This window comes from Taudactylus pleione, unplaced genomic scaffold (assembly GCF_031769625.1).
Source record: "Taudactylus pleione unplaced genomic scaffold, aTauple2 ptg000036l, whole genome shotgun sequence".
NCBI classification, from domain to species: Eukaryota; Metazoa; Chordata; class Amphibia; order Anura; family Myobatrachidae; genus Taudactylus; species Taudactylus pleione.
The window spans coordinates 5,253,302-5,279,558 of record NW_028284438.1 but is presented as its reverse complement, the minus strand read 5'-3'; the positions used below and the strand labels follow the sequence as shown (position 1 = coordinate 5,279,558).

The window sequence follows — 26,257 nt, the reverse complement described above, 5'->3', positions numbered from 1 at the left end:
CACCAGACTACATAGTTAGTATACATTACACCATTTGATAAATTTCTCAGATATCGCGGAAAAAAAAAGTCTATAAAAGGGGTTATTAATGCTTGATAAATAGATCCCTGTGTATGTTAGTAATTTGACCTACTTTACAATGAATGCCTCCCAGTTGTACTTGTGCAAACAATAATAGTTATTACTTCTTCCCCAGGGAAAATACTTTTATAAACAATGAATCCCTTGCAGATCATCCCAGTTGTAAATCCAAGCAGCCTTAGAAATTAAACATTGATGGTCATATTTAGCTGTGTATAATTGTATCAACATACAACCATTTTCCATGCTGCTAATATTAAAACATTTGGTCTGGCTGGGAGCATCCGTTTCAGTGAGTTATGCAAGCTGAACAAATATGTGCAACTCTCAGACACTCTACCAAGGACCGGATGGAAATTTCCTTTGTCATGTTAGCAGCGACTGTCTGCTATCTCTCAAGATCCACCATTTATTTAACAACCATAACACACTATCAATATGTACAGTGTTTTATAGTGCAATATTGTACAGATCCGCATCACTCCTTTTTTTAGATGTACATTAATGCATTTTGGACAAGCCACATAAATTGTTCAAGATCCTTTGCACCTGCTTTCTTGTATGAATGGGCTCTGTGCTCAGTAAGACGGTGCATTTATCACATGTGATAAAAATGTCTCCAGATAATGGACTTCCTTGCAAAGTCCAGCCTGCCAAAATTGTCCCATAGTGTTATAGAACACCTTAACTCTGAGATATCGGTTGAGGAGATTGAACAGACTATAAAAGCGCAAAAAAATGTCAAATCTCCGGGTCCTGACGGATTTATGGCCGCGTATTACAAAAAATCTTCAGACTTGCTCATTCCTTACCCCCATACCCTCTTTAATAAGGTTCTTGAAGGCGGCGCTTTCCCTTCTGAGATGCTGAAAGGTAGAATTGTTGTGATCCCTAAAGAAGGCAAAGATCCACTTAACTGTGCTAGCTATCGGCCTATCTGCCTCTTTAATTTAGACTTGAAAATATTTGCTAAAAAACCTGGCGAATCGCCTGAACCCATTTCTTTCCTCCTGGGTCCATTATGACCAGGTAGGATTTATACTGGTCACCATGCGAGAGATAACACCAGACATGCTGTTGACCTTATATAATTCAAACCTACTATTTTTTCTCTCTAGATTCTGAAAAAGCAATTGATAGGATCTCCTGGAGAACTTCCTCACTGGTCTCCTGGCATTGTATTCTGCCCTGTCTGCTACAGTTCTGATTAAGGGTGTCCTTTCTGGCCCAGTCAACATTAGTAATGGCACAAGGCAGGGTTGCCCTTTATCCTCCCTGGTGTTTGCTCTTATAATTGAACTGCTTGCCTCTCAATTTAGATCCCATCGTGATATTCAGGGGGTGCAAGTGGGCAACTTAGAGCCTTAGATTTCTCTCTTCACGGATGATATTTTTCTATCATTGACCCAACCGACCATATCTCCGTAACCTCTTTTCTATCCTGCGGTCCTATAGCACTGTCTAATGTTATAAAATTAAGTACGTCAGATAGGAGACCGTGCTGCTCCACGTTCCCCTGCAGGATGCTGAAACCCTCCAACCTAATTTTAACTTCAAATGGCAACCTAAAAAGATCAAGTACCTGGGGATTTACTTGACTTCCCACTATGATTCTCTCTTTCACAAACATTTTCCACTTCTGTTTTCCAGAATGCAATACGACTTGTCCTCCTGGAATCATTTTACTATCTCCTGGCTGGGTAGGATCATACAGTAGTTAAAGTGAATATTAATCCAAAATGGCTCTACCTACGCTCCCCATAGCTGTTCCCGCTGTCTTCTTAAGTAATGTTCAAAAACCCCTTCTTCGCTTTATCTGGAATCACAGACCCCCAAGAACTGCAGTTAAAGTTCTGGAGAGGTCGGCTCCAGGAGGTGGGAGAGGTTTTCCTAAACGCTACTACATGACTTCCCATTTCTCCCATATTGCTGCTTCCAACTCTACCCTGAGCTCTACTTCATGGCTAGACAGTGAATCGCCCTATATTCTCAAAGATTTAATTTCCTTATGGGGCATATCTGCCGCACACCACTCCCTGCTTCTAAACTGCTCCCAACTATCAAATTTAATACCAAACTCTGGGATCTCTATTCACACAATTCATGGTCACAGACTGGGCAGGGGACTTAGTACCCCTTCCATCCCTACCCAACTCTTGGCACAGCTGGCTCCTGAATAGGCTGGCAAAGACCCTGAAAATTTCAAAGCATCAAGTTAATAATAATAAGTTATTACCCCTTTCACACTGCCAGCAATAACCCATGTTATTTCATGTGATCGCGCAGCAACCTGGGTTATTGTGCTGTGTGAAAGAACCCAGTTGAAACTTGGCACTTGACAGCGGTGACGTCATCGACCAGGCAATAAGTCGGGTCGGACTGCCAGTCTGAAACGGGTCTCACCCCATTCACACCAGGGATGAACCCATGTACAAAAATCCCAGGTGCGAAAGGGATATAACAGATGGCAACGATTTGGCGAAGACAGACAGAAATCATGTTTTTATACAAAAAGTCCTGTAAATTGTCTTCAAACACTTTTTTTCAGCTTCTTTTCTACATTGAATGTTGTTTCTTTTTCTTATTGAGGCTGTATATCTGTACTTTCGTTCAGTTTGACACTGTTGCAGCCAAAGAAGGTGACATTAACAAAGATTTTAGATGATTAGGTTCTTCACAGTTGTATCTCTTGTTGCATAGCTACAAGAGCTTTGTGTATGGTCGCAGAGAGTGTAGAAGAAATGAAACTTCTAGTATGACATGAATCTTGTTGACAGAATGAAAACGAGGACAATAGCACAAAGCACATCCAGAGCCTGCTCTGCACACCGATTAAGAATGGAAAGAAGAATAAAGTAATAGGTACTTGTCTCATGTTTTCATAGGTGGAAATTAGATTACTGTTATGGGGCATCACAGCTGTAATTACACCGGGCAGGACACTCCCTAAACTAAAATGTCTTTTTCACTATATTTTAATAAAATGGCTGTTTATAGACCCTATGGTTCGTAATATGAACCAGTGCAAACATAAATAAAACAAACTCAGGAGATTGAGCCCAACACATTAAATGAAAAAATAAATTGCACATTAAACGTTTTAGTACTGGAAGCCTTAAGGCGTCCATTAATTTATTGCAATTAACACTTGTATACAAACCATTAAGCTATCTTAATACTAAAAGTAACGACAACGACACCACTGCATTGGTTTAAAGCTCAAAGGCCCTCATTCAGAGCCGCTCGTTAGCGGCAGTACGCTCGTTCCGAGCGATGTTTGCACATCTGCGCATGCGTACGGTTTTTAGTACGCATGCGCGAACCAGTCAGTGCGGCCGAAAATCGTTGGTACGCAATCTAGCGAGTGCCTGCTATTTTGAGTGACAGAATGAGGCGTATGTGGGTGGTAACAGGGGAAGGTGCTTGAAAATGGGGAGTGGAGATCCGAACGCAGGCGTGCTTAAAGGTCAAAACGGGCGTTTTATGGGTGTGCATATTTAAAACAGCAGCGTCAGTGACCACGTCACTGGGTTATTTTATAGCCAGAACTGCTCGCAAATTTGTGGTAGCAAACACCAACCACAAGAATAGCGAGCAGTTCATACGCTGGTCGATGTACTCGATTAATCTAATAAATAGCGGACATGACGTAGGATGCGAGCGGCCAGGGGGCGTTTTTAACAAATAAACGAGCGTATGTTTTGCTCGCTCGTTCAGACTTAGAGGTGTGAACAGACTGCAATGTGCGTACGGATCATTTGAATAGCCACCCCTTGTTTTTAAACGAGCGACCACAAATAGCGAACGGCTCTGAATGAGGGCCAAAGTTATTTATTAATTGTAATTAATTTTAATTCAATAAGGGTGGCAAAGAAGGACGCTACCAAGAACCAGCTCTAGCCAATTGATTCTCTTAAAAAATTGGGGGACGATTAAAACGTCCCCCCTCTATAACGGCATAACCTGCGCTGTGCGGGACTCACCACCCTTTACTATAGCGCAGTATGGACGCTCCGTAAGGAAACACCCGCTGTCCTTCCGCAGGGCTAGGACACACCCGCCGTCTTTCAAAAGGGTAAGTGCCCCACAACGACCACTTATGCCACCTGTGGCTGCCTTCTCACTCTGCTTAACATTTCTTAAAGGTTAGTAAGACAAACAAACAAATAGTTTTAAAAGCTTTGACTAGGTGGGTGGGACTTCCAAACCAAAAAGAGGCTGTACCATATTCAAATCTCACCTTAAATAGCCCCTTCAAAGGTATACGCCCTAAACCCCACTCATAGGTCAATTCTTTTGACCAATCAATACCAACAACCCAAATAATCTATCTAGCAACAGGTTCCCGACCTCTAACCAATTACAAAAAATTAGGCCACTTATATTGCTTTGTGCTTATCCAGCCCTCAGCTTATTTTATATCTGCTAATAATAAGGATCTTTTTTATCTAATAGCCATCAATGAAATTGGGAACATTGGAATAGTTGGTCTTCGCTTGATTTGTACACTTACTGGGGAAAATTGACTAAATGGTGTATTGAATAAGACAAGGACAAGATCATTAATAATCATCTTATGATGGCATTATTATTTAATGAGTATATTAGGGAGTCAAATTAAAGTTTATTACTATTATTATTATTATCATATTTTATTTCTAAGACACCACATTTTCCCCAGTGCTGTACACGGAAACACAAATAACAGAAAGACTAACATAAAAATGTTACAGTAACAATGAGTAAACATAACAGAGGTACAGTAAAGTGTAATAAAAGGGTATGGTGGCTCCCTGTATCTTGGCGGCCAGTGTAGGTGAGCCAGGGGGAGGGGAACACAGAAGACAAGGAGCACCTGAAACCAAGGATAGTGCTAGGGATGAAAGCTTAAATGCTAAGAGTAGGGTTGAAACAGTTGGAAGGTGAATTGGGGGGAAGTGTAGGACAGGGCAGGAGGGTTAAGTGGAGATTTAGGAGGTAGCAATATAATTTATTATTTATATTAAGTGGGAAATACAGTATTAATTGTTTACTAAGCGGACCAAAATATGTATTTATGATGGGGGCAACAATTATTATTTTATGATGTGTAGCTATTTATAGTGGTATAAAATAATAATTGTTGCTCCAGTCATAAATGCATTTTTGGAGGCACCATTAGCAATCATTTAATAATATTTCCAACTTAATATATTGATATATATTATTGCTCTATTAGTATAAATAAACATTTACTTGGACCCCTAATATATTCAGTAAATTATAATGCCTTCATACAGATGTGTCCTCTTGCATCCTTGCCGCTCACGCTGCAAACGTGCACACGACTCGTGGCATTAAATTAGCCATGTTACGCCATGCCGCGCATGCCTTCTCACAATGCAATCCTATGGGGTCGCGGGTGCGAATGCAACACGCATACTCGTGCGTGGCAACATTTGCCGCACAAGCAGCAAAGATGCAACTGGACATATTTGTAAGATAATGATTAATCTTTTTCATCCTCTTATTCAGTGCATAATGATTGCCCAAAGCAGGCTGCTTGAGGGGCTGTATCTCGCTTATCAGAATCACCTATTTTGTTTGGCGAAGTTTTGGGCGGTTTGCAAAACAGCAGCTTGATAAAAATTGTTGATTCTATTTTTTACAGTTGAAAACTCAGAAGTGAGATATATTGTGCGGGATTGTGAAAAATGATGGTATTTCCTCTAGTAAAAACCGCCCAAAAAATAACAAAAATATTGTATTAGACAAACGACGCTTTAAAAGATTCCCCCCCCCCTCCTTGTGTCTTGTATGTTATGAGGAAGTGGTGGCAGAATGTCACTACCTGATTACCTGCATGTCATGTTACCAGCAGGTGCTGCTCGCACCAAGGCTACTGCCTGTGGCTGTGACTATGCATTTCCTGATCGCTGTCCCCATTTCATCCCTGCATACAGCATTCATTGACATATTTTAGAACACAAATTAAATAATAAATATGAAATCACATTGTTTAGCCTTGTTGATAGATTTTATTTTTTTATTTTATATACGTATGCAAAGCAACATTCTTGGATGTATTAATGTCTCCAGTGATATATTTATCATAGGAGTTTGCCAACTTGTAAACAAGGTGGACGAAAACTCTGGCAAAATCAAGGCCTTCAACAGAAACGATGAGCAATTTCTTGAAGCCTTTGCAATTTTCTGTGGCTTGGGGATCCAAAACACCCAGATGTATGAAGTTGTGGAGAGAGCAATGGCCAAACAGATGGTTACATTAGAGGTGAGTCCACAATAAGAGGATTGGTTCTTGGCGGCTCACTGCAATTCTAACTTCTTGTTCAATCATTAAATGATTATTGTCAAACATTGGCTTTCAGATATCCTCCTTAAGGATTTACACTTCTCCTGTTGTTGGCAGTTAGTAAATATTCCAGACACCCATCTGTTGTTTGCCTCAAAACTACTTTATCAGGCTCCTGATATTAAACTTCTAAAGAAAGTGTTTCTTAATGAGTCCGTCTGGGGCTATTGCAGGGAGATGTTTAATGAGTAGATTCCAAAGTATAATTTAGATTAAAGTAAATAAATATCACATTTATAAAACTGACTCTGATATTTCTAAATGTATATTATACCATATGCATGTTGATATTGTTGAAGGGCACATCTAAAATTATTTACATAGGAAACGTATGACATAAATGTGTGTTTAAGCTTTTATACATATTAAAATATATGTAATGCACTATGGTTTGGTCAGCAATGGACGGATGCCATAGATCAGTGGTCCCCAAACTGTGCGCCGTGGCACCCTGGGGTGCCTCGGGACACTTGCAGGGGTGCCTCAGGTTGGCGGTCCAGCACCAAATCAAATTATGGTCAATGTAATGTAAATATGTGGACAAGCAGAAGCTCAAACCTGTCCATCACCACATAACTGACCCTAAGGATGACAGGTAATCACAACTTACTTCACTGTACTACTTTACTAAATTTTTTCCAGAATTTCTCAATAACAAACTTTTGGCTTATGGGTGCCGTGAAAACAATGCTGATACTCTAGGGCGCCGTGGTTCAAAAACGTTTGGGAACCACTGCCATAGATAAATGCAGATTACATAGGGTAAGCAACAGTAGTCTAGGTGCTGGGATTATATCGTGCAAGACGGTAACATTTAAATTTAATGTCAATGTTATTAAGCAGAAGGGAATATGTAAGATATAAAAAGTTTTGTCCTTTGTTCCTGAAAAGGTGACATCATTAGTAATAATATAATAATAACTTCTGCCATCATTTTCAGCTTGACACTAGAGAGTGCTTTCATAGGCTTTTCCCATTTGGGGATATTTGTGTATCAATAAATAAGCTTTACACCAGCATATTTGTGCATATTTGCAGTAATAAAACAGTCCGTGAGTTGGTGCACATAACTAGATATCTGGCAGTAAATTTCAAGTCATTACTTACTTTCAAACTGCAGGACTGCATTTTTAGATTTTAAGGATTAGGGATAGGTTTTTTCACATATGTGGATGAAGCAGTAATAAGTCTATTAATGTTCTCCATGTTCCTAATGAAATATTCAATTTTTTTTCTTTGTATAATGAATATCAGCTTGCTATAAATAATATTTTTTAAATCTTAAATATTTATGCTGAGTGATGTTTACATCTGTACAGTACACACTAAGGAGTGACAAAGCACACTCTAGTATTCTGTACATTAATATTAATAATCCTAATGTAATAAGTTAACCAATTTTCAATACTGTCTACATTATGGTGATCTTGGGGCTGTTCATAATATGCTGTATAGAATCGCTGTGCTATATTTGTACAACTAGTATATCCTAAGTTGGTTGTGTTCTGCAATATTGGGAAAAATGGATATAAAAAACGCAATGCACTAAGCAAACATGGGAGAAAATAATACACTCAGCAAACATCCTCGGAGCACTGTGCAGATTTTTAGCTATGGTTTGGAGCAGGCAGTCATTTTTTTTTTATTTTGGTGTTTCTATGAGCTCTGAGCAAGTTACCATCCTAGAAATATGGGCGTTCTCACTCTAGTTTTCTAATGTTCCTTCAACAAGGATAATAAAAAAGTCTATTTTTGTCAAACGCTTTGCGCTTATTTCAAAACATTTAAAATATTTTTTTTCTCTATGGCAGATCCTCTCATATCATGCATCTGCTGCTGAAGAAGAAACCATGGAGCTGCAGGTAACAGCGGTAAAAGCAATTTTATTTCTCTTACAATTACTTCATAAATGTCAAATTATCACCGTCGTTCCTTTTAATGACAGAGTAAAGTGCTGTTTTGAGCCTTTGTCTATTTTCTAAGATTTTTTTTTCCTATAAAAATGTTAGTGAAACTATAATAATATGGGTGTCTTTTATGGAGGCAGTTTATTGGGATTCCTTGTTTTGCCATGGTATTGTACCTGCTTTTGCTTTGTGGAGTTACACATCAAAATAGCCTAAAAATAATGACTTTGTGACTGCACAGAATAGGTGCTTACCTGAATTTATGCTTACCAGATCTGTATGTCCGGTCATGACATGGGCAAACTAAGGTTTTCATTCGGAAGCTAATGCACTGCCCACACACACTTGTTATTGCTGACATGGAGTTTCCTTTATGACCTAGCTCTTAGGTAGGTGCACATTTATGGCTTGCAAATAGTTGGCATTTCTATCTGATATGACCAAAAATGTTTACTAAATGTACTGTATGAATTTTCTACTGTCTGCACTTGTAATGACACAAATGGAGACATGTAATTGAGCCCTGCTAAACATTGAACACTTATGGATTTAATTGTACTATACAGATGAGTCTTTATACACTTGTCCTTTTTGTGCCATATGGCAATAGGCACCAACTTAGATGCCATGCTACGAGTAGCAATTTTCAAACTTTCCTACTTTTTCCTAAACTTAGCATATCATTTGCATCGTAGCCGTGTACAGAGTCACTGCCAGTGTCCTAGGCACTTATGGGATTAGTATTTTATCACAATGGAATTGGTATTAAGTCGCAGATTGAGCACAATGTGTGCAGCAAAGCTTGGTGCGGCTTACTCTTATCAGTCCTCCGACTTTTGTCTTTTAACCCAGGTTAGTGTCTGAGTTGTACATCAGTGGCGCACTGAGTACCCGGAACCACCAACCCCCCCCCCAAATTATTTTTTCAGAGACGGAGACAGCCTAGTCTCCGTCTCTGCACTGGCCGCGGGCGCAACGGAGCTGCCGCTCCCCAGACAGAGAGCTCTGATTGGCAGAGCTCTCTGCACAGGATATGGCCAAGGGAGCTGCTACGCATGTTGAGCAGCATGGACTCAGATGGCTGTGTGTGTATGTGTGTGTATGCTATTTGTATGTATGCTTATGTGTGTATGCTATGTGTGTGTGTATGCTATGTTTGTGTGTATGCTATGTGTGTGTGTATGCTATGTGTCTGTGTGTATATACATATATATATATATATATATATATGTGTGTGTGTGTATATATATATATATATGTGTGTTCGGTATCATTTACCGCCGGTCGCAGCAGCCCGACACAGGTGGAAATCCCGAACGTCGCGGAAGGTAAGTATAAACTAACCTATTCTACCCCATAACCCTAACCCTTCCTTAGGGGTGCCTAACCCTAACCTCTCCCCCAAGTGCCTAACCCTAATCCCCCCTCTAAGTGCCTAAACCTAACCCCCCCCTTCCCCTGCCGCCTAAACCTAAGTCCCCCGGGGGTGCCTAACCCTAACCTCCCCTTCCCCTAGCCTGACCCAAACCTCCCCTAGCTTGACCCTAACCTAGGGAAGGTGCCAGGGCCGGTTCTCCCATTACGCATGGTACGCAACTGCGTAAGACGCCACATAGTGGAGGGCGCCTCAGCTGTGACACAGCTGCACCGCATGTGTAGCGCTGACCAGACGGCTACACAGTGGCAAACACACAGCTGCCGGAGCCGGGCTTCTTCCAGTTCCCGCAGTGGGTAATGGGAGAGACGTCATGACGTCTCTCCCATATTGCAAAGCGGCCCGGAGGACCGATGGAGGAGCTGATAGCGGCGGCGAGACTAGGAGCGGGGTTTCAGGTAAGTGTTTTATTTTTATTTTTTATTACGTCTCTACTGCGGGGGGGGGCTGGCTACTGCTGGGGGCAATACAAGGGGGGACTACTACTGTGGGCAATACAAGGGAGATTACTACTGGGGGCACTACAAGGGGATTACTACTGGGGGCACTACAAGGGGGGGCTACTACTGGGGGCAATACAAGGGGGGACTACTACTGGGGGCAATGCAAGGGGGATTACTACTGGGGGCAATACAAAGGGGGACTACTACTGGGGGCAATACAAGGGGGATTACTACTGGGGGCACTACAAGGGGGGCAATACAAGGGGGGACTACTACTGGGGGCAATACAAGGGGGATTACTACTAGGGGCACTACAAGAGGGGGGACCATATAAGGGGCACTGCATAGGGGGTACCACTACTGGGGGCACTGCATAGGGGGACTACTACTGGGTTCACTATATAAGGGGCTTACTACTGGGGGCACAAGGGGCACTGCACAGGGGGGACCACTACCGGGGGCACTGTAAAAGGGGCACTGCACAGGGGGGGCGCCAAAAAATATACTCGCTTACCAAAAAATTTTGGCTAGGGCTGGCCCTGGGGGGTGCCTAACACTAAGTCTCCCCCGGGAGCCCTAAACCTAACCCCCCCCTTCGATCGGGATGCTGGGCGCCGGTCTCCCGGCGTAGGTAAAATGACAGGCGTCGAGATTTCGACGCCTGTCATTTAACTCTTGCCGGGATTAAGCAGTCAGGAAGCCGGCAGACGGAATGCCAATTCCCGACTGTTTCCAGTATAGATATATAATGTATGGAGCCCCCTTAAAAATCCTGTATTTACCCCTGCACGCAGCAGCTAAATGTAATGCCAGTGCCAGCATCCGGGTTATCTGTGCATTGTAATTGTGTCACAGTAGTGATATGAATAAGTCATAAGGTCTGTGGTGCACCAAACTGCGCACGATTTGATTGTGGGTGTATCTCCAGCTAATGCTTTTATTTCTATAAAGAGCAAGTGCATTATATTAATTAAATAATAGTTGCTAAGTAATATCAATACATTCTTTGATATACAAAATATTTTACTAAATAAACAGATTTGTGTTAAATATACTTGACATTAATCTATATACAGGTGTGGTTTTAGCCATGTATACTTGATTTCTCAACACAAAGTCATACAGAATTGAAATGATATAGCCTCATATCAGCTAAAAGGATGACTGGATGACATAGGCCCTCATTCAGAGCCACTCGCTAGCGGCAGTACGCTCGTTCCGAGCGATGTTCGCACATCCGCGCATGCGTACGGTTTTTAGTACGCATGCGCGAACCAGTCAGTGCGGCCGAAAATCGTTGGTACGCAATATAGCGAGGGCCTGCTATTTTGAGTGACAGAATGAGGCGTATGTGGGTGGTAACAGGGGAAGGTGCTTGAAAACGGGGAGTGGAGATCAGAACGCAGGCGTGCTTAAAGGTCAAAACGGGCGTTTTAAGGGAGTGTATAATTAACAAAGCAGCGTCATTGACCACGTCACTTGGTTTTTTTTAACTCAGAACTGCTCGCAAAATAGCGGTTGAAAACACCAACCACAAGAATAGCGAGCAGTTCATACGCTGTACGATGTACTCGATTAATCTAATAAATAGCGGACATGACGTATGGTGCGTGCGGCCAGGGGGCGTTTTTATCAAATAAACGAGCGTATGTTTTGCTCGCTCGTTCAGACGTAGAGGTGGGAACAGACTGCAATTTGCGAACGGATCATTTGAATAGCCACCCCTTGTTTTTGAACGAACGACCGCAAATAGCGAACGGCTCTGAATCAGGCCCATAGTTTTTAATGGGCCAATAACACATTATTATTCTCAATTCCTACTTGTTGACTACTCCTACTTTAAATTTAAACTCCAGGAAAATAACGAAAGAGACGTCCAGGGGGAAGGTACAGGGACGTGTTGCCTAAATCATTTCACCACAGCCTTGGCCAGCAGGCTAGGGATGGCCGTTGGAAGGACAACATCGTTGATGACTTTTTCTGACATTACTACATGCTTTGCAATGACATATAACCATTGCATCTTCTCCATTCAATGGTTTGCTTTCTGATTGCTATCTCTACAGCAGGGGCAGGGCCACGAGGACAAGCTTCAACAGGAGGCTGGTCTGGTCCAGGAGAGTAGGCAAGTTTGACCTGGGTGACACTGATGTCCATGCCTTCTCATACCGAGCCGTGCTTCCACCTTCTAGCCCTTAATATTATATAACATTTATCAAGTCTCATTTGTAATTGGGAAAAGTATAAAAGCTTATTTGATGTGTTTTTTGTCCTTTTACCTTATGATGCACAATACAATTTATATTGTGTTAACTGCAATATCATTTATTTGAACAGTGATGTTTTAAATAATGTAGTTATTATTGTTATAAAAAAGTTCTGAAGTAAATATAATTCTTAAATCTGTTCTGAAACTCATAAACCATGCAGAGGTCACATATGTGATTTAAGTTTATTTTAATGATTGTAATTACCTCTAAGTATCTGTTAGAATGATGTCAGCCGCAGTGCATCGGTTGTTTAATAGTTTGAGTAATTACAGTTACTATAAAGGCAATGCCTGAGGACTTATACGGCTGAAGTACTGTATTCAAAGTCCTAGCAAGTCATTCACAGCTGTATAGGAAATATTATGTGCTGTCTATCTGAGCTAGACATGAATAGGCACTCACGCTACAGTACCAAGAAGAGATCTGCAAACTGCAAACAGTTTTTCATGGGTGTACGGGTCATTTTATATGGGTTATTTATTTTATACGAGGGCTGATTGAAAAGTAATGAGACTGATTTATTATTCAGAATCAGATGACTCCATGGGATCTGAACATTTTTCTTTTTCAAAGTAGCGTCCTTCACATTCAATACATTTTTTGCAGCATTTCAATAACGATTCAAAGACATGCAGTAGACGGTTTTGTGACATAACTGTGGCATTTTTCACTTCATCATCCTTTGAGAACTTCTTTACGAGCAATAGTTTCTTCAGGGTTGGGAATGCCCAGAACTCACAGGGCGCTAAGGGCCTGATTCAGAGCTGAACGCTCTGACCAGAGCGCTCGCTCTGAATCAGGGCCCTCCTACCTTTTTTTGGTGCATCCTCATGGACGCTCCCACCCACAGCTGTAGCGAGCGTCCATGATGATGGTCGCGATGGTCTTGACCATCGCGACCATCGGGCTTGCGACGGAGACCCCGCGGTAGGGTCTCGCTCCCGCAAGCCCTGGAGTGATTTTGGCTCTATCAGAGCCAAAATCACTCCCACTGACACTCCCACTAGTGATGTCAGTGGGGCCTCCACCTGGCAGCCACGCCCCCGGCACGCCCACCAAAGGGTGCGTGCTGTCAATCAACATCGACAACACGCCCCCTTTGGTGCGAGACCCGGAGCGACAGCTTGGCTGTCGCAGTCCGGGTCTCGCGCATGCGCACGGCGGAGCTCCCTCCGTCGTGCGCATGCGCAGTTGGGCAACATCGACCCGTTTGCGAGCGTCCTTTGCTCGCGAACGGGTCTGAATGACCCCCTAAGTCCAGGCTATTTGGAGGGTGTTCCAGTGCTGTCCCATTAACCACTTCCCTGGCACGGTCGTATCAGATACGACCATACCAGGCTGGGCTTTCCCTGACATGGTCGTATCTGATACGACCAGTCAGAAATGGCCACTAGGCGGCTATGGGAAGCTAATCTTCCCACTGCCGCCTATATCAGAGGGACCTTCTGGTCCCTCTACACCTGCGGCTCCCCCTCCTGTGTTTCCCGATCACTGCTGGCCACAGTGATCGGGCACAATCGGCACCCCCCTCCCGGTGCCACTTCAATAGAGGAAGCAGCCAGGGCTCATGTAGCCCCGGCTGCTGCTGTGACCCCGATCACTGTGGCCAGCAGTGATCGGGCAGCCCGGCCGGCCCCACCCCCTTCAATGAGAGGCAGCAGCAGCAGCACTGGTAGCCGCCGCTGCTGCTATGTATCGGAGCCGCCAGCGGGACACCCTCCCGCTGCAGCTCCGGGAAGACACAGTGATCAGTGTGATCACTGTGTAGAAGCAGCAGCGGCGGCTCTGGTAGCCGCCGCCGCCGCTGCTGCTAAACAGCCGGGCCGCCAGCAGGACACCCTCCCGCTGCAGCTCCAGAAAAACAGTGATCACATAGTGATCACTGGCTGAGTAGAAGCAGCAGTGGCGGCTCTGGTAGCTGCCGCTGTGCTATGTGTCCGGGCCGCCAGCGGGGCACCCTCCCGCTGCAGCTCCGGCAGTGATCACATGGTGATCACTGGCCGTGTAGAGACACCAGCGGCGGCTCTGGTAGCCGCCACTGTACTAGATATCCGGCAACTCCCTCCGGCATCAGCCGCCCATCCTCTTCATCCCCCATAACGCCCATTTTTATAAGGGGCCAGGCAATAATAAAATTATTTATATATATATATATATATATATATATATATACACTGTGATATTTTTTTTATATATATATATATATATATATATATATATATACAGTCAGGTCCATAAATATTGGGACATTGCCCGAATTTTATATTTTGGCCTCTATTCACCACCACAATGGCTTTGAAATGAAACAAACAAGATGTGATTTAACTGCAGACTTTCAGATTTCATTTGAGGGCAATTACATCCAAATCAGGTGAACGGTGTAGGAATTACAACGGTTTCTATATGTGCCTCCCACTTTTTAAGGGGCCAAAAGTAATGGGACAAACTAAACAATCCTAAAATCTAACTTTAATTTTTTAATACTTTGTTGCAAAACCTTTGGTGGCAATTACAGCCTGAAGTCTGGAACGCATAGACATCACCAGACGCTGGGTTTCATCCCTGGTGATGCTCTGCCAGGCCTCTACTGCAAATGTCTTCAGTTCCTGCTTGTTCTTGGGGCATTTTCCCTTCAGTTTTGTTTTCATCAAGTGAAATGCATGCTCAATCGGATTCAGGTCAGGGGATTGACTTGGCCATTGCATAACATTCCACTTTTTAGCCTTAAAAAACTCTTTGGTTGCTTTTGCAGTATGCTTTGGGTCATTGTCCATCTGCACTGTGAAGCGCCGTCCAATGAGTTCTGAAGCATTTGACTGAATATGAGCATATAATATTGCCCGAAACACTTCAGAATTCATTCTGCTGCTTTCGTCAGCAGTCACATCATCAATAAATACAAGTGAACCAGTTCCATTGGCAGCCATACATGTCCACGCCATGACACTACCACCACCATGCTTCACTGATGAGGTGATATGTTTTGGATCATGAGCAGTTCCTTTCCTTCTCCATACGCTTCTCTTCCCATCACTCTGGTACAAGTTGATCTTTGTCTCATCTGTCCATAGGATGTTGTTCCAGAACTGTAATGGCTTTTTTAGATGTTGTTTGGCAAACTCTAATCTGGTCTTCCTGTTTTTGTAGCTCACCAATGATTTACATCTTGTGGTGAACCCTCTATATTCACTCTTGTGAAGTCTTCTCTTGATTGTTGACTTTGACACATATACACCTACCTCCTGGAGAGTGTTCTTGATTTGGCCAACTGTTGTGAAGGGGTTTGTCTTCACCAGGGAAATAATTCTTCTGTCATACACCAGTTGTTTTCCGTGGTCTTCCAGGGCTTTTGATGTTGCTGAGCTCTCCGGTGCGTTCTTTCTTTTTAAGAATGTTCCAACAGTTGATTTGGCCAAACCTAATGTTTTTGCTATCTCTCTGATGGGTTTGTTTTGATTTTTCAGCCTAATGATGGCTTGCTTCACTGATAGTGACAGCTCTTTGGATCTCATATTGAGAGTCGACAGCAACTGATTCCAAATGCAAATGTCACACCTAGAATCAACTCCAGACCTTTTAACTGCTTAATTGATAATGAAATAACGAGGGAATAGCCCACACCTGTCCATGAAATAGCTTTTGAGTTGATAGTCCCAATACTTTTGGCCCCTTAAAAAGTGGGAGGCACATATAGAAACCGATGTAATTCCTAGACCGTTCACCTGATTTGGATGTAATTACCCTTAAATTAAATCTGAAAGTCAGCAGTTAAAGCACATCTTGTTTGTTTCATTTCAAAGCCATTATGGTGGTGAATAGAGGCCAAAATATGAAAATTTTGTCAATGTCCCAATATTTATGGACCTGACTGTATGTATTATAATGTGTATCTATATATATATATATATATTAGGGGTGTGCACCGGCCACTTTTCGTGTTTTGTGTTTTGGTTTTGGATCTGGATCTTTCTTCGTGTTTTGGATCTGGATTGGTTTTGCCAAAACCACCCTTCCGTGTTTTGGGTTCTGGGTTTTGTGTTTTGGATCTGTATTTTTTTGAAAAAAAGCATAAAAACAGCTAAAATCACAGAATTTGTAGGTTTTTCTGCTCCTATGCTATTATTAACCTCAATAACCTTAATTTCCACTCATTTCCAGTCTATTCTGAACACCTCACACCTCACAATAGTGTTTTTATGTCCAAAAGGTTGCACCGAGGTAGCTGGATGACTATGCTAAGCGACACGAGTGGGCGGCACAAACACGTGACCCATCTAGGAGTGACACTGCAGTGGCAGACAGGATGGCAGTTAGAAAAACTAGGCCCCAAACTGTACATAATGCAAAGAAAAAAAGAGGTGCAAGATGGAATTGTCCTTGGGCCCTCCCACCCACCCTTATGTTGTATAAACAGGACATGCACACTTTAACAAATCAATCATTTCAGCGCCAGGGTCTGCCACACAACTGTGGCTGAAATGATTGGTTCGTTTGGGCCCCCACAAAACAAGCTGGCAATTAATGTGTCCCTGCACAAACTGGCTCTACGGAGGCAAGATGTCATCCTCATCCTCCTCATCCACCGATTCCTCACCCTCTTCAGTGTGTACATCCTCATCCTCACAAAGTATTAACTCGTCCCCACTTGAATCCACCACCACAGGTCCCTCTGTACGTTCTGGAGGCTGGTCTCCCTGGAAGAGCTGATAATTCATTTTGATGAACATCATCTTCTCCACATTCTGTGGAAGCAACCTCCTACGCCTTTCGCTGACAAGGTTCCCGGCTGCACTAAACACTCTTTCGGAGTACACACTGGAGGGGGGGCAACTCAGGTAAAATAGAGCCAGTTTGTACAGGGGCCTCCAAATTGCCTCTTTTTCCTGCCAGTACAGGTATGGACTGTCTGACATGCCTACTTGGATGCTGTCACCGATGTAATCCTCCACCATTCTGTCAATGGTGACAGTATCATATGCAGTGACAGTAGACATGTCAGAAATTGTTGCCAGGTCCTTCAGTCCGGACCAGATGTCCAAACTTGGTCCTGCCTGCGCTGCATCACCGCCAGCGGGTTGCTTAGGATACCTAAGTTTTTTCCTGGCAGCCCCAGTTGCGGGAGAAAATGAAGAAGGAGCCGTTGACGTGTCACGTTCCGCTTCAGCTGACAGTGTGTTCACCAGCAGGTCTTTGCACCTCTGCAGGCTTGTGTCGGCCGGAAAGAGAGACACCACATAGGCTTTAAACCTAGGATCGAGCACGGTGGCCAAAATGTAGTGGTCTGATTTCAACAGATTGACCACCCTGGAATCCTGGCAAAGCGAATGAAGGGCTTCATCCACAAGTCCCACATGCCGAGCGGAATCGCTCCGTCTTAGCTCCTCCTTCACTTTCTCCAGCTGCTTCTGCAAAAGCCTGATGAGGGGAATGACCTGACTCAAGCTGGCAGTGTCTGAACTGACTTCACGTGTGGCAAGTTCGAAGGGCTGAAGAACCTTGCACAACACGGAAATCATTCTCCACTGCGCTTGAGTCAGGTGCATACCCCCTCCTTTGCCTATGTCATAGGTGGATGTATAGGCTTGTATGGCCTTTTGCTGCTCCTCCATCCTCTGAAGCATATAGAGGGTTGAGTTCCACCGCGTCACAACCTCTTGCTTCAGGTGATGGCGGGGCAGGTTCAAGAGTGTTTGCTGGCGCTCCAGTCTTCGGCACGCAGTCGCTGAATGGCGAAAGTGGCCAGAAATTTTTCGGGCCACCCAAAGCGTCTCCTGCACGCCCCTGTCGCTTTTCAGAAAATTCTGCACCACCAAGTTTATTGTGTGAGCAAAACATGGGACGTGCTGGAATTTGCCCAGATGTAATGCCCGCACAATATTGGTGGCGTTGTCAGATATCACAAATCCCCAGGAGAGTCTAAGTGGGGTAAGCCACTGGGCGATGATTTCCCTCAGTTTCTCTAAGAGGTTGTCGGCGGTGTGCCTCTTACTGAAACCGGTGATACACAGCGTAGCCTGCCTTGTAACGAGCTGGCGTTTCTGAGATGCTGCTACTGGTGACGCTGCTGCTGTTGCTGCGTAAGGTGATACATCTACCCAGTGGGCTGTCACAGTCATATAGTCCTTAGTCTGCCCTGTTCCACTTGTCCACATGTCCGTGGTTAAGTGGACATTGTGTACAACGGCATTTTTCAGGACACTGAGGACACTTTTTCTGACGTTTCTGTACAGTCTCGGTATCGCCTGCCTAGTGAAGTGGAATCTAGACGGGATTTGGAACCGGGGACACACTACCTCCATCAATTGTCTAAATCCCACTGCACTAATGGCGGATACCGGACGCACGTCTAACACCAACATAGCAGTCAAGGCCTCAGTTATACGTTTTGCTTCAGGATGACTGCTGTCGTACTTCATCCTCCTCGCTAAGGACTGTTGGAGGGTCAATTGTTTAGTAAAAGTAGTGGTGTTCCTACTTCCTCTCTGGGATGATGAACGACTCCCAGCAGCAGCAGCAACAGCAGCAGCGGCAGCAGTAGGCGTAGCAATGCAGGATCCTCCGGAGGAATCCCGGATAGGAGAGTCAGTCATGCCAGTGATATGGCCTGCAGGACTACTTCCGATCCTGACTAAGGAGGAAATTGACGAGGAGGGAGTTGACGGTGTGGTTTGCAGGCGCTTGGATACAACAGGACAACGGGATTTAGGTGTCCCTGGACTGCTTACGGTCTGAGCCAAAGTTTCTGAACTTGACAGTAACTTTTTATGAACGCGCTGCAGGTGCCGTATAAGGGAGGATGTTCCTAGGTGGTTGACGTCCCTACCCCTACTTATTTCACCTTTACATATGGTACATATGGCAAGACAGTTGTTGTCCGGATTTGGATAGAAATATTGCCAGACCAAAGAGGTGGAATGTTTGGTCTTCTGCCCAGGCATGACCGTGATGGGCTTTTTCATCCCACGGACAACAACTGTCTCCCCCGGAGCCTGATTTAAACAAACCACATCACCATCAGAATCCTCCTCGCCAACTTCCTCCTCAGCGCCAGCTACACCAGTATCCTCATCCTGTTGTACTTCAACAGTGACATCTTCAATTTGCATATCAGCAAGTGGACTGTGGGTGCTCCTTTCAGCACTTGCAGGGGGCGTGCAAATGGTGGAAAGAGCCACCTCTTCCCGTCCAGTGCTGGGAAGGTCAGGCATCGCAACCACCACCACACTTGGACTCTCCTTGGGGATTTGTGATATCTTCTTAGAAAGCACAGTTCTTCGCTGTGCTTTTGCCAGCTTAACTCTTTTGATTTTTTTAGTGGGAGGAGTGCTTCCATCGTCATGTGAAGCTGAACCACTAGTCATGAACATACTAGGGATCGACCTTAGCCGTTCCTTGCCACTCCGTGTCGTAAATGGCATATTGGCAAGTTTACGTTTCTCTTCAGCTGATTTAAATGTCTTTTTCAAGGTCATTTTCCTGAACTTTGCCATTTGGGATTGTATGTGCCCTCTACTATGACATTGGGCATCGGCCTTGGCAGACGACGTTGATGGCATGTTATCGTCTATGTCATGACTAGTGGCAGCAGCTTCAGCACTAGGAGGAAGTGGTTCTTGATCTTTCTCTATTTTATTTTTATCGGAGAAAGTTTGGTCCTCCATTTATGTTATATCGATTTGATATATACGTGCGGCTAAACACAGAAAATTATTATTTTGGTTTGGACTGGAGTGTACTTTGTGGGTTACAGCACCCTTTAACGGTCAAGCCAGCCGGCCCTTTACTTATGACACAGGCGCACGCTTGGCACTACTTTGTTGATGCACGTGCGGCTACTGCGCACACAATTCACAAACACAGAAAATAATTTTTTTTTTGGTTTGGACTGGAGTGTACTTTCGGGGGTTACAGCACCCTTAACGGTCAAGCCAGCCGGCCCTTTACTTATGACACAGGCGCACGCTTGGCACTACTTTGTTGATGCACGTGCGGCTACTGCGCACACAATTCACAAACACAGAAAATAATTTTTTTTTGGTTTGGACTGGAGTGTACTTTCAGGGGTTACAGCACCCTTTAACGGTCAAGCCAGCCGGCCCTTTACTTATGACACAGGCGCACGCTTGGCACTACTTTGTTGATGCACGTGCGGCTACTGCGCACACAATTCACAAACACAGAAAATAATTTTTTTTTGGTTTGGACTGGAGTGTACTTTCGGGGGTTACAGCACCCTTTAACGGTCAAGCCAGCTGGCCCTTTACTTATGACACAGGCGCACGCTTGGCACTACTTTGTTGATGCACGTGCGGCTACTGCGCACACAATTCACAAACACAGAAAATAATTTTTTTTTAGGTTTGGACTGGAGTGTACTTTCGGGGGTTACAGCACCCTTTAATGGTCAAGCCAGCCGGCCCTTTACTTATGACACAGGCGCACGCTTGGCACTACTTTGTTGATGCACGTGCGGCTACTGCGCACACAATTCACAAACACAGAAAATAATTTTTTTTTGGTTTGGACTGGAGTGTACTTTCGGGGGTTACAGCACCCTTTAACGGTCAAGCCAGCCGGCCCTTTACTTATGACACAGGCGCACGCTTGGCACTACTTTGTTGATGCACGTGCGGCTACTGCGCACACAATTCACAAACACAGAAAATAATTTTTTTTTGGTTTGGACTGGAGTGTACTTTCGGGGGTTACAGCACCCTTTAACGGTCAAGCCAGCCGGCCCTTTACTTATGACACAGGCGCACGCTTGGCACTACTTTGTTGATGCACGTGCGGCTACTGCGCACACAATTCACAAACACAGAAAATAATTTTTTTTTAGGTTTGGACTGGAGTGTACTTTCGGGGGTTACAGCACCCTTAACGGTCAAGCCAGCCGGCCCTTTACTTATGACACAGGCGCACGCTTGGCACTACTTTGTTGATGCACGTGCGGCTACTGCGCACACAATTCACAAACACAGAAAATAATTTTTTTTTTGGTTTGGACTGGAGTGTACTTTCGGGGGTTACAACACCCTTAACGGTCAAGCCAGCCGGCCCTTTACTTATGACACAGGCGCACGCTTGGCACTACTTTGTTGATGCACATGCGGCTACTGCGCACACAATTCACAAACACAGAAAATAATTTTTTTTTGGTTTGGACTGGAGTGTACTTTCGGGGGTTACAGCACCCTTTAACGGTCAAGCCAGCTGGCCCTTTACTTATGACACAGGCGCACGCTTGGCACTACTTTGTTGATGCACGTGCGGCTACTGCGCACACAATTCACAAACACAGAAAATAATTTTTTTTTAGGTTTGGACTGGAGTGTACTTTCGGGGGTTACAGCACCCTTAACGGTCAAGCCAGCCGGCCCTTTACTTATGACACAGGCGCACGCTTGGCACTACTTTGTTGATGCACGTGCGGCTACTGCGCACACAATTCACAAACACAGAAAATAATTTTTTTTTTGGTTTGGACTGGAGTGTACTTTCGGGGGTTACAACACCCTTAACGGTCAAGCCAGCCGGCCCTTTACTTATGACACAGGCGCACGCTTGGCACTACTTTGTTGATGCACATGCGGCTACTGCGCACACAATTCACAAACACAGAAAATAATTTTTTTTTGGTTTGGACTGGAGTGTACTTTCGGGGGTTACAGCACCCTTTAACGGTCAAGCCAGCTGGCCCTTTACTTATGACACAGGCGCACGCTTGGCACTACTTTGTTGATGCACGTGCGGCTACTGCGCACACAATTCACAAACACAGAAAATAATTTTTTTTTAGGTTTGGACTGGAGTGTACTTTCGGGGGTTACAGCACCCTTAACGGTCAAGCCAGCCGGCCCTTTACTTATGACACAGGCGCACGCTTGGCACTACTTTGTTGATGCACGTGCGGCTACTGCGCACACAATTCACAAACACAGAAAATAATTTTTTTTTGGTTTGGACTGGAGTGTACTTTCGGGGGTTACAGCACCCTTAACGGTCAAGCCAGCCGGCCCTTTACTTATGACACAGGCGCACGCTTGGCACTACTTTGTTGATGCACGTGCGGCTACTGCGCACACAATTCACAAACACAGAAAATAATTTTTTTTTGGGTTTGGACTGGAGTGTACTTTCGGGGGTTACAGCACCCTTAACGGTCAAGCCAGCCGGCCCTTTACTTATGACACAGGCGCACGTTTGGCACTACTTTGTTGATGCACGTGCGGCTACTGCGCACACAATTCACAAACACAGAAAATAATTTTTTTTTAGGTTTGGACTGGAGTGTACTTTCGGGGGTTACAGCACCCTTAACGGTCAAGCCAGCCGGCCCTTTACTTATGACACAGGCGCACGTTTGGCACTACTTTGTTGATGCACGTGCGGCTACTGCGCACACAATTCACAAACACAGAAAATAATTTTTTTTTTGGTTTGGACTGGAGTGTACTTTCGGGGGTTACAGCACCCTTAACGATCAAGCCAGCCGGCCCTTTACTTATGACACAGGCGCACGCTTGGCACTACTTTGTTGATGCACGTGCGGCTACTGCGCACACAATTCACAAACACAGAAAATAATTTTTTTTTTGGTTTGGACTGGAGTGTACTTTCGGGGGTTACAGCACCCTTAACGGTCAAGCCAGCCGGCCCTTTACTTATGACACAGGCGCACGCTTGGCACTACTTTGTTGATGCACGTGCGGCTACTGCGCACACAATTCACAAACACAGAAAATAATTTTTTTTTGGTTTGGACTGGAGTGTACTTTCGGGGGTTACAGCACCCTTTAACGGTCAAGCCAGCCGGCCCTTTACTTATGACACAGGCGCACGCTTGGCACTACTTTGTTGATGCACGTGCGGCTACTGCGCACACAATTCACAAACACAGAAAATATATTATTTTTTTAGCACTTGGGGGGAGCACCCCTGATGGACAGAGCACCCCCTGGACAACACTACAGCACCCCTTTAGGACTGGGACACTGCACAGGACTTTGGAGTGGACACAGCCCCTATGGAGAACTGACTGCACAACACAGTCCAGCCAGCCCCTATGGACTTTGAAGTAGTGGACACAGCCCCTATTAACAACAGCAGCACAGCACAACACAGCCAGCCCCTATGGACTTTGAAGTAGTGGACAACAGCAGCACTACACTACACTACACTACACAGCACTAACTCCCACCCTCCCTCTTCACTGTCCACAGCCGAGTGAGAAAATGGCGCCGACGCGGGTACCTTATATAGGATCCAAAACCCGCGAGACTCGGAAGGCGGGATGATGACGTTTTGCCTCGATGTCAGATCCGAGTCAGGCGGGAAAAGTCGAGCCTGACTCGGATCGGACTCGGATCGGGGGGGCTCGGGGGGGTTCGGATTTCAGAAATCCGAACCCGCTCACCCCTAATATATATATATATATATGTAGACATGATGTTTCTCCTATGAGAGGTATAGCAACCCCCAAGGGAAGAGAACAAAACACAGGAGGCACTCGCTTTTAGAAAATAGAAAAAATGTATATACTTATATCATGATGCAAAAACAGTACAGCAATATGTCAACGTTTCAAGGTCCGCAGACCTTTTCATCAGGACTGTACATCTGGTATCAAACACAAAGTGACTGGTGCTTACCTTAAATAAGGAGCTGTGTAAGTGAAAAGGTGCTGAAAGGACAAGGCGGCGGGCCCGGGCGTCTCTACCACGAGTTCCAGCCCAGCATCCGGCGGAAGCGGGGAACTCCGATTGGGGTAACCTAGCAACTCCGACGCTAGGCTTGTGACGTCATCGGGGGACTCCGGCAGCTGCGAACAGTGATAGACTATGTAAAGCAAAAGGAATGTGTAATGTAATAGCCGCGCAGCGCGGCTGTAAGAAAAAGAAAGGAGTGTAAAGTGAATGTGATATGGAAATAAAATGTTAAAAGCAGAGGATTGCATGCAGTGCACAGCGTATGGATAAAAGTGTAGAGAGGCTACTGTGCAGAGGTGTGTAAAGCTGGACACATAATATAGAGACAACTGAATATAGTAATAAATACAATCAAAATTTTGTGATTTTTTTTTCCCTTATCAAGTGACTTTGGGCCTGATTCAGACCCACTCACGAGCGACTGTCCGCTCGCAAGTGGGTCGATGGTGTGCACTGCGCATGCGCACGATGGAGGGAGCTCCATCGTGCGCATGCGCGAGACGCGACGAGCGAAGGACTTTCCTTCGCTCGTTGTGTCTGATCAAAGGGGGCGTGTGTTGATTGACAGCACGCCCCCTTTGGTGGGCGTGCCAAGGGAACGCCTACCGTCAGAAGCCGGCCCCACTGACATCACTAGTGATGTCAGTGGGAGTGATTTTGGCTCTAATAGAGCCAAAATCACTCCAGGCCTTGCGGTTGAGAAACTCAACCGCAGGCTTCGGCTCGCAGTGGCGATGGTCAAGACCATCGCGACCATCATCCTGCACGCTCATATATGCTGTGGGCGGTGATCCACAGCTATACGAGCGTCCAGGAGGACGCTCCATAATTATGGAGGTGGGCCCTGATTCAGAGCGAGCGCTCTGGTCAGAGCGTCCGGCTCTGAATCAGGGCCTTTGTTTTCTCTCTAAATATCCACGCTGGTGTATTGCAGTGCACCATCTAACTTTTTCAGCTTTAGCACGATATTATTTCTCTACATGGAGCCCACTGTGCAAAATCAAGACCCCGTCTCGTTCCTGACTTTACATCAATTGAAAGGTGAAGTCAAAAGTTTCTCTGATGAACAGGCTTCTGCAATTTTATTCCAAGCAACCCCTGAGTCTGTGCAACATACCCTCAGCACTGAAGATGTTTATCACCAAATCCTCAAATGGAAGAAACGAGAAATTGATTTCTTGCTCCATGGAACATCATTATCTGACTATTACAGAGCTAAACTCATCCCAAGAGGCTTCAGAATTAAAAACACTCCTACGATTGGCCGTAACATTGCTGAGTTTTGTAGAAATTGGATCGCCATACTAAACAAATGCAGCTTCGATCTTATGCTTCTGGTCATCCAGGAATCCAATAAAGAACTACAAAGCATTAAAAATAAAGTAGCAGATTTTAAATTACAACACAAATCTACACTGGAGGATAAAAAATATAAACAGACCTGGGATAAATTGGAACAACAATTAGAACAACATCAAGCTGACCTGTTAAAATTCAAAAGAAATAAACTTCAAACGGTGCAGTCTGATTATGAGGACAATCGTGTATATAGCTGGCTCACAGGATCAGGTACGAAACCCTCTAGATTTAATTATCGGGGGCGGCAACCGTGGCGGCAGAGACAAGGCCAAAGTGATTCATATAAATCAAATAGCGACAGCGATTTTGCCATCAACGACTCCGACGAGGGAGATACTAATAAAACAGGCCCTTTAGGCCGAATTACCCGTTCAAGGGTAGACAGTCTGGGACCAAGCCCACGCGCCGTGGCGGCCAAAACCAAAGAGGCAGCAAAGCCACCAGTGGTAAGGAAGAGGACTTGATCTTCAATATTTCTTCTAGAACACTTACTACAACAGAAATCAGTGTTCTCAGTAAAGGACTTTCTTTTGTACCTTCCAACCCTCATGATGATTTCCGATGGAAAATTAACTTGCATCGATTTAACTGGAATCCCCGAGTTAAACAATACTTCCAGGGTAAACCTGCACCAGCCGTAGATCCGTTTTTGGAGTTTTATCAAAAACAATCTGTGTCCAGCTTTGACCCACCATCCTCCAA

General features: G+C 44.7%; 1 protein-coding gene across 2 annotated transcripts in view; it reads left to right on the top strand.

The window, feature by feature from the left end:
* Positions 1-26,257, top strand: part of PDE5A (phosphodiesterase 5A) — a 198,272-nt gene that overhangs the window by 122,158 nt on the left and 49,857 nt on the right. For both annotated transcript variants that reach the window (XM_088452221.1, XM_088452220.1), the window contains exons 9-11: positions 2,859-2,943; positions 6,177-6,352; positions 8,245-8,304. In XM_088452221.1, the coding sequence (XP_088308347.1) occupies positions 2,859-2,943; positions 6,177-6,352; positions 8,245-8,304 (321 nt within the window). The remainder of the gene's footprint in view (positions 1-2,858; positions 2,944-6,176; positions 6,353-8,244; positions 8,305-26,257) is intronic.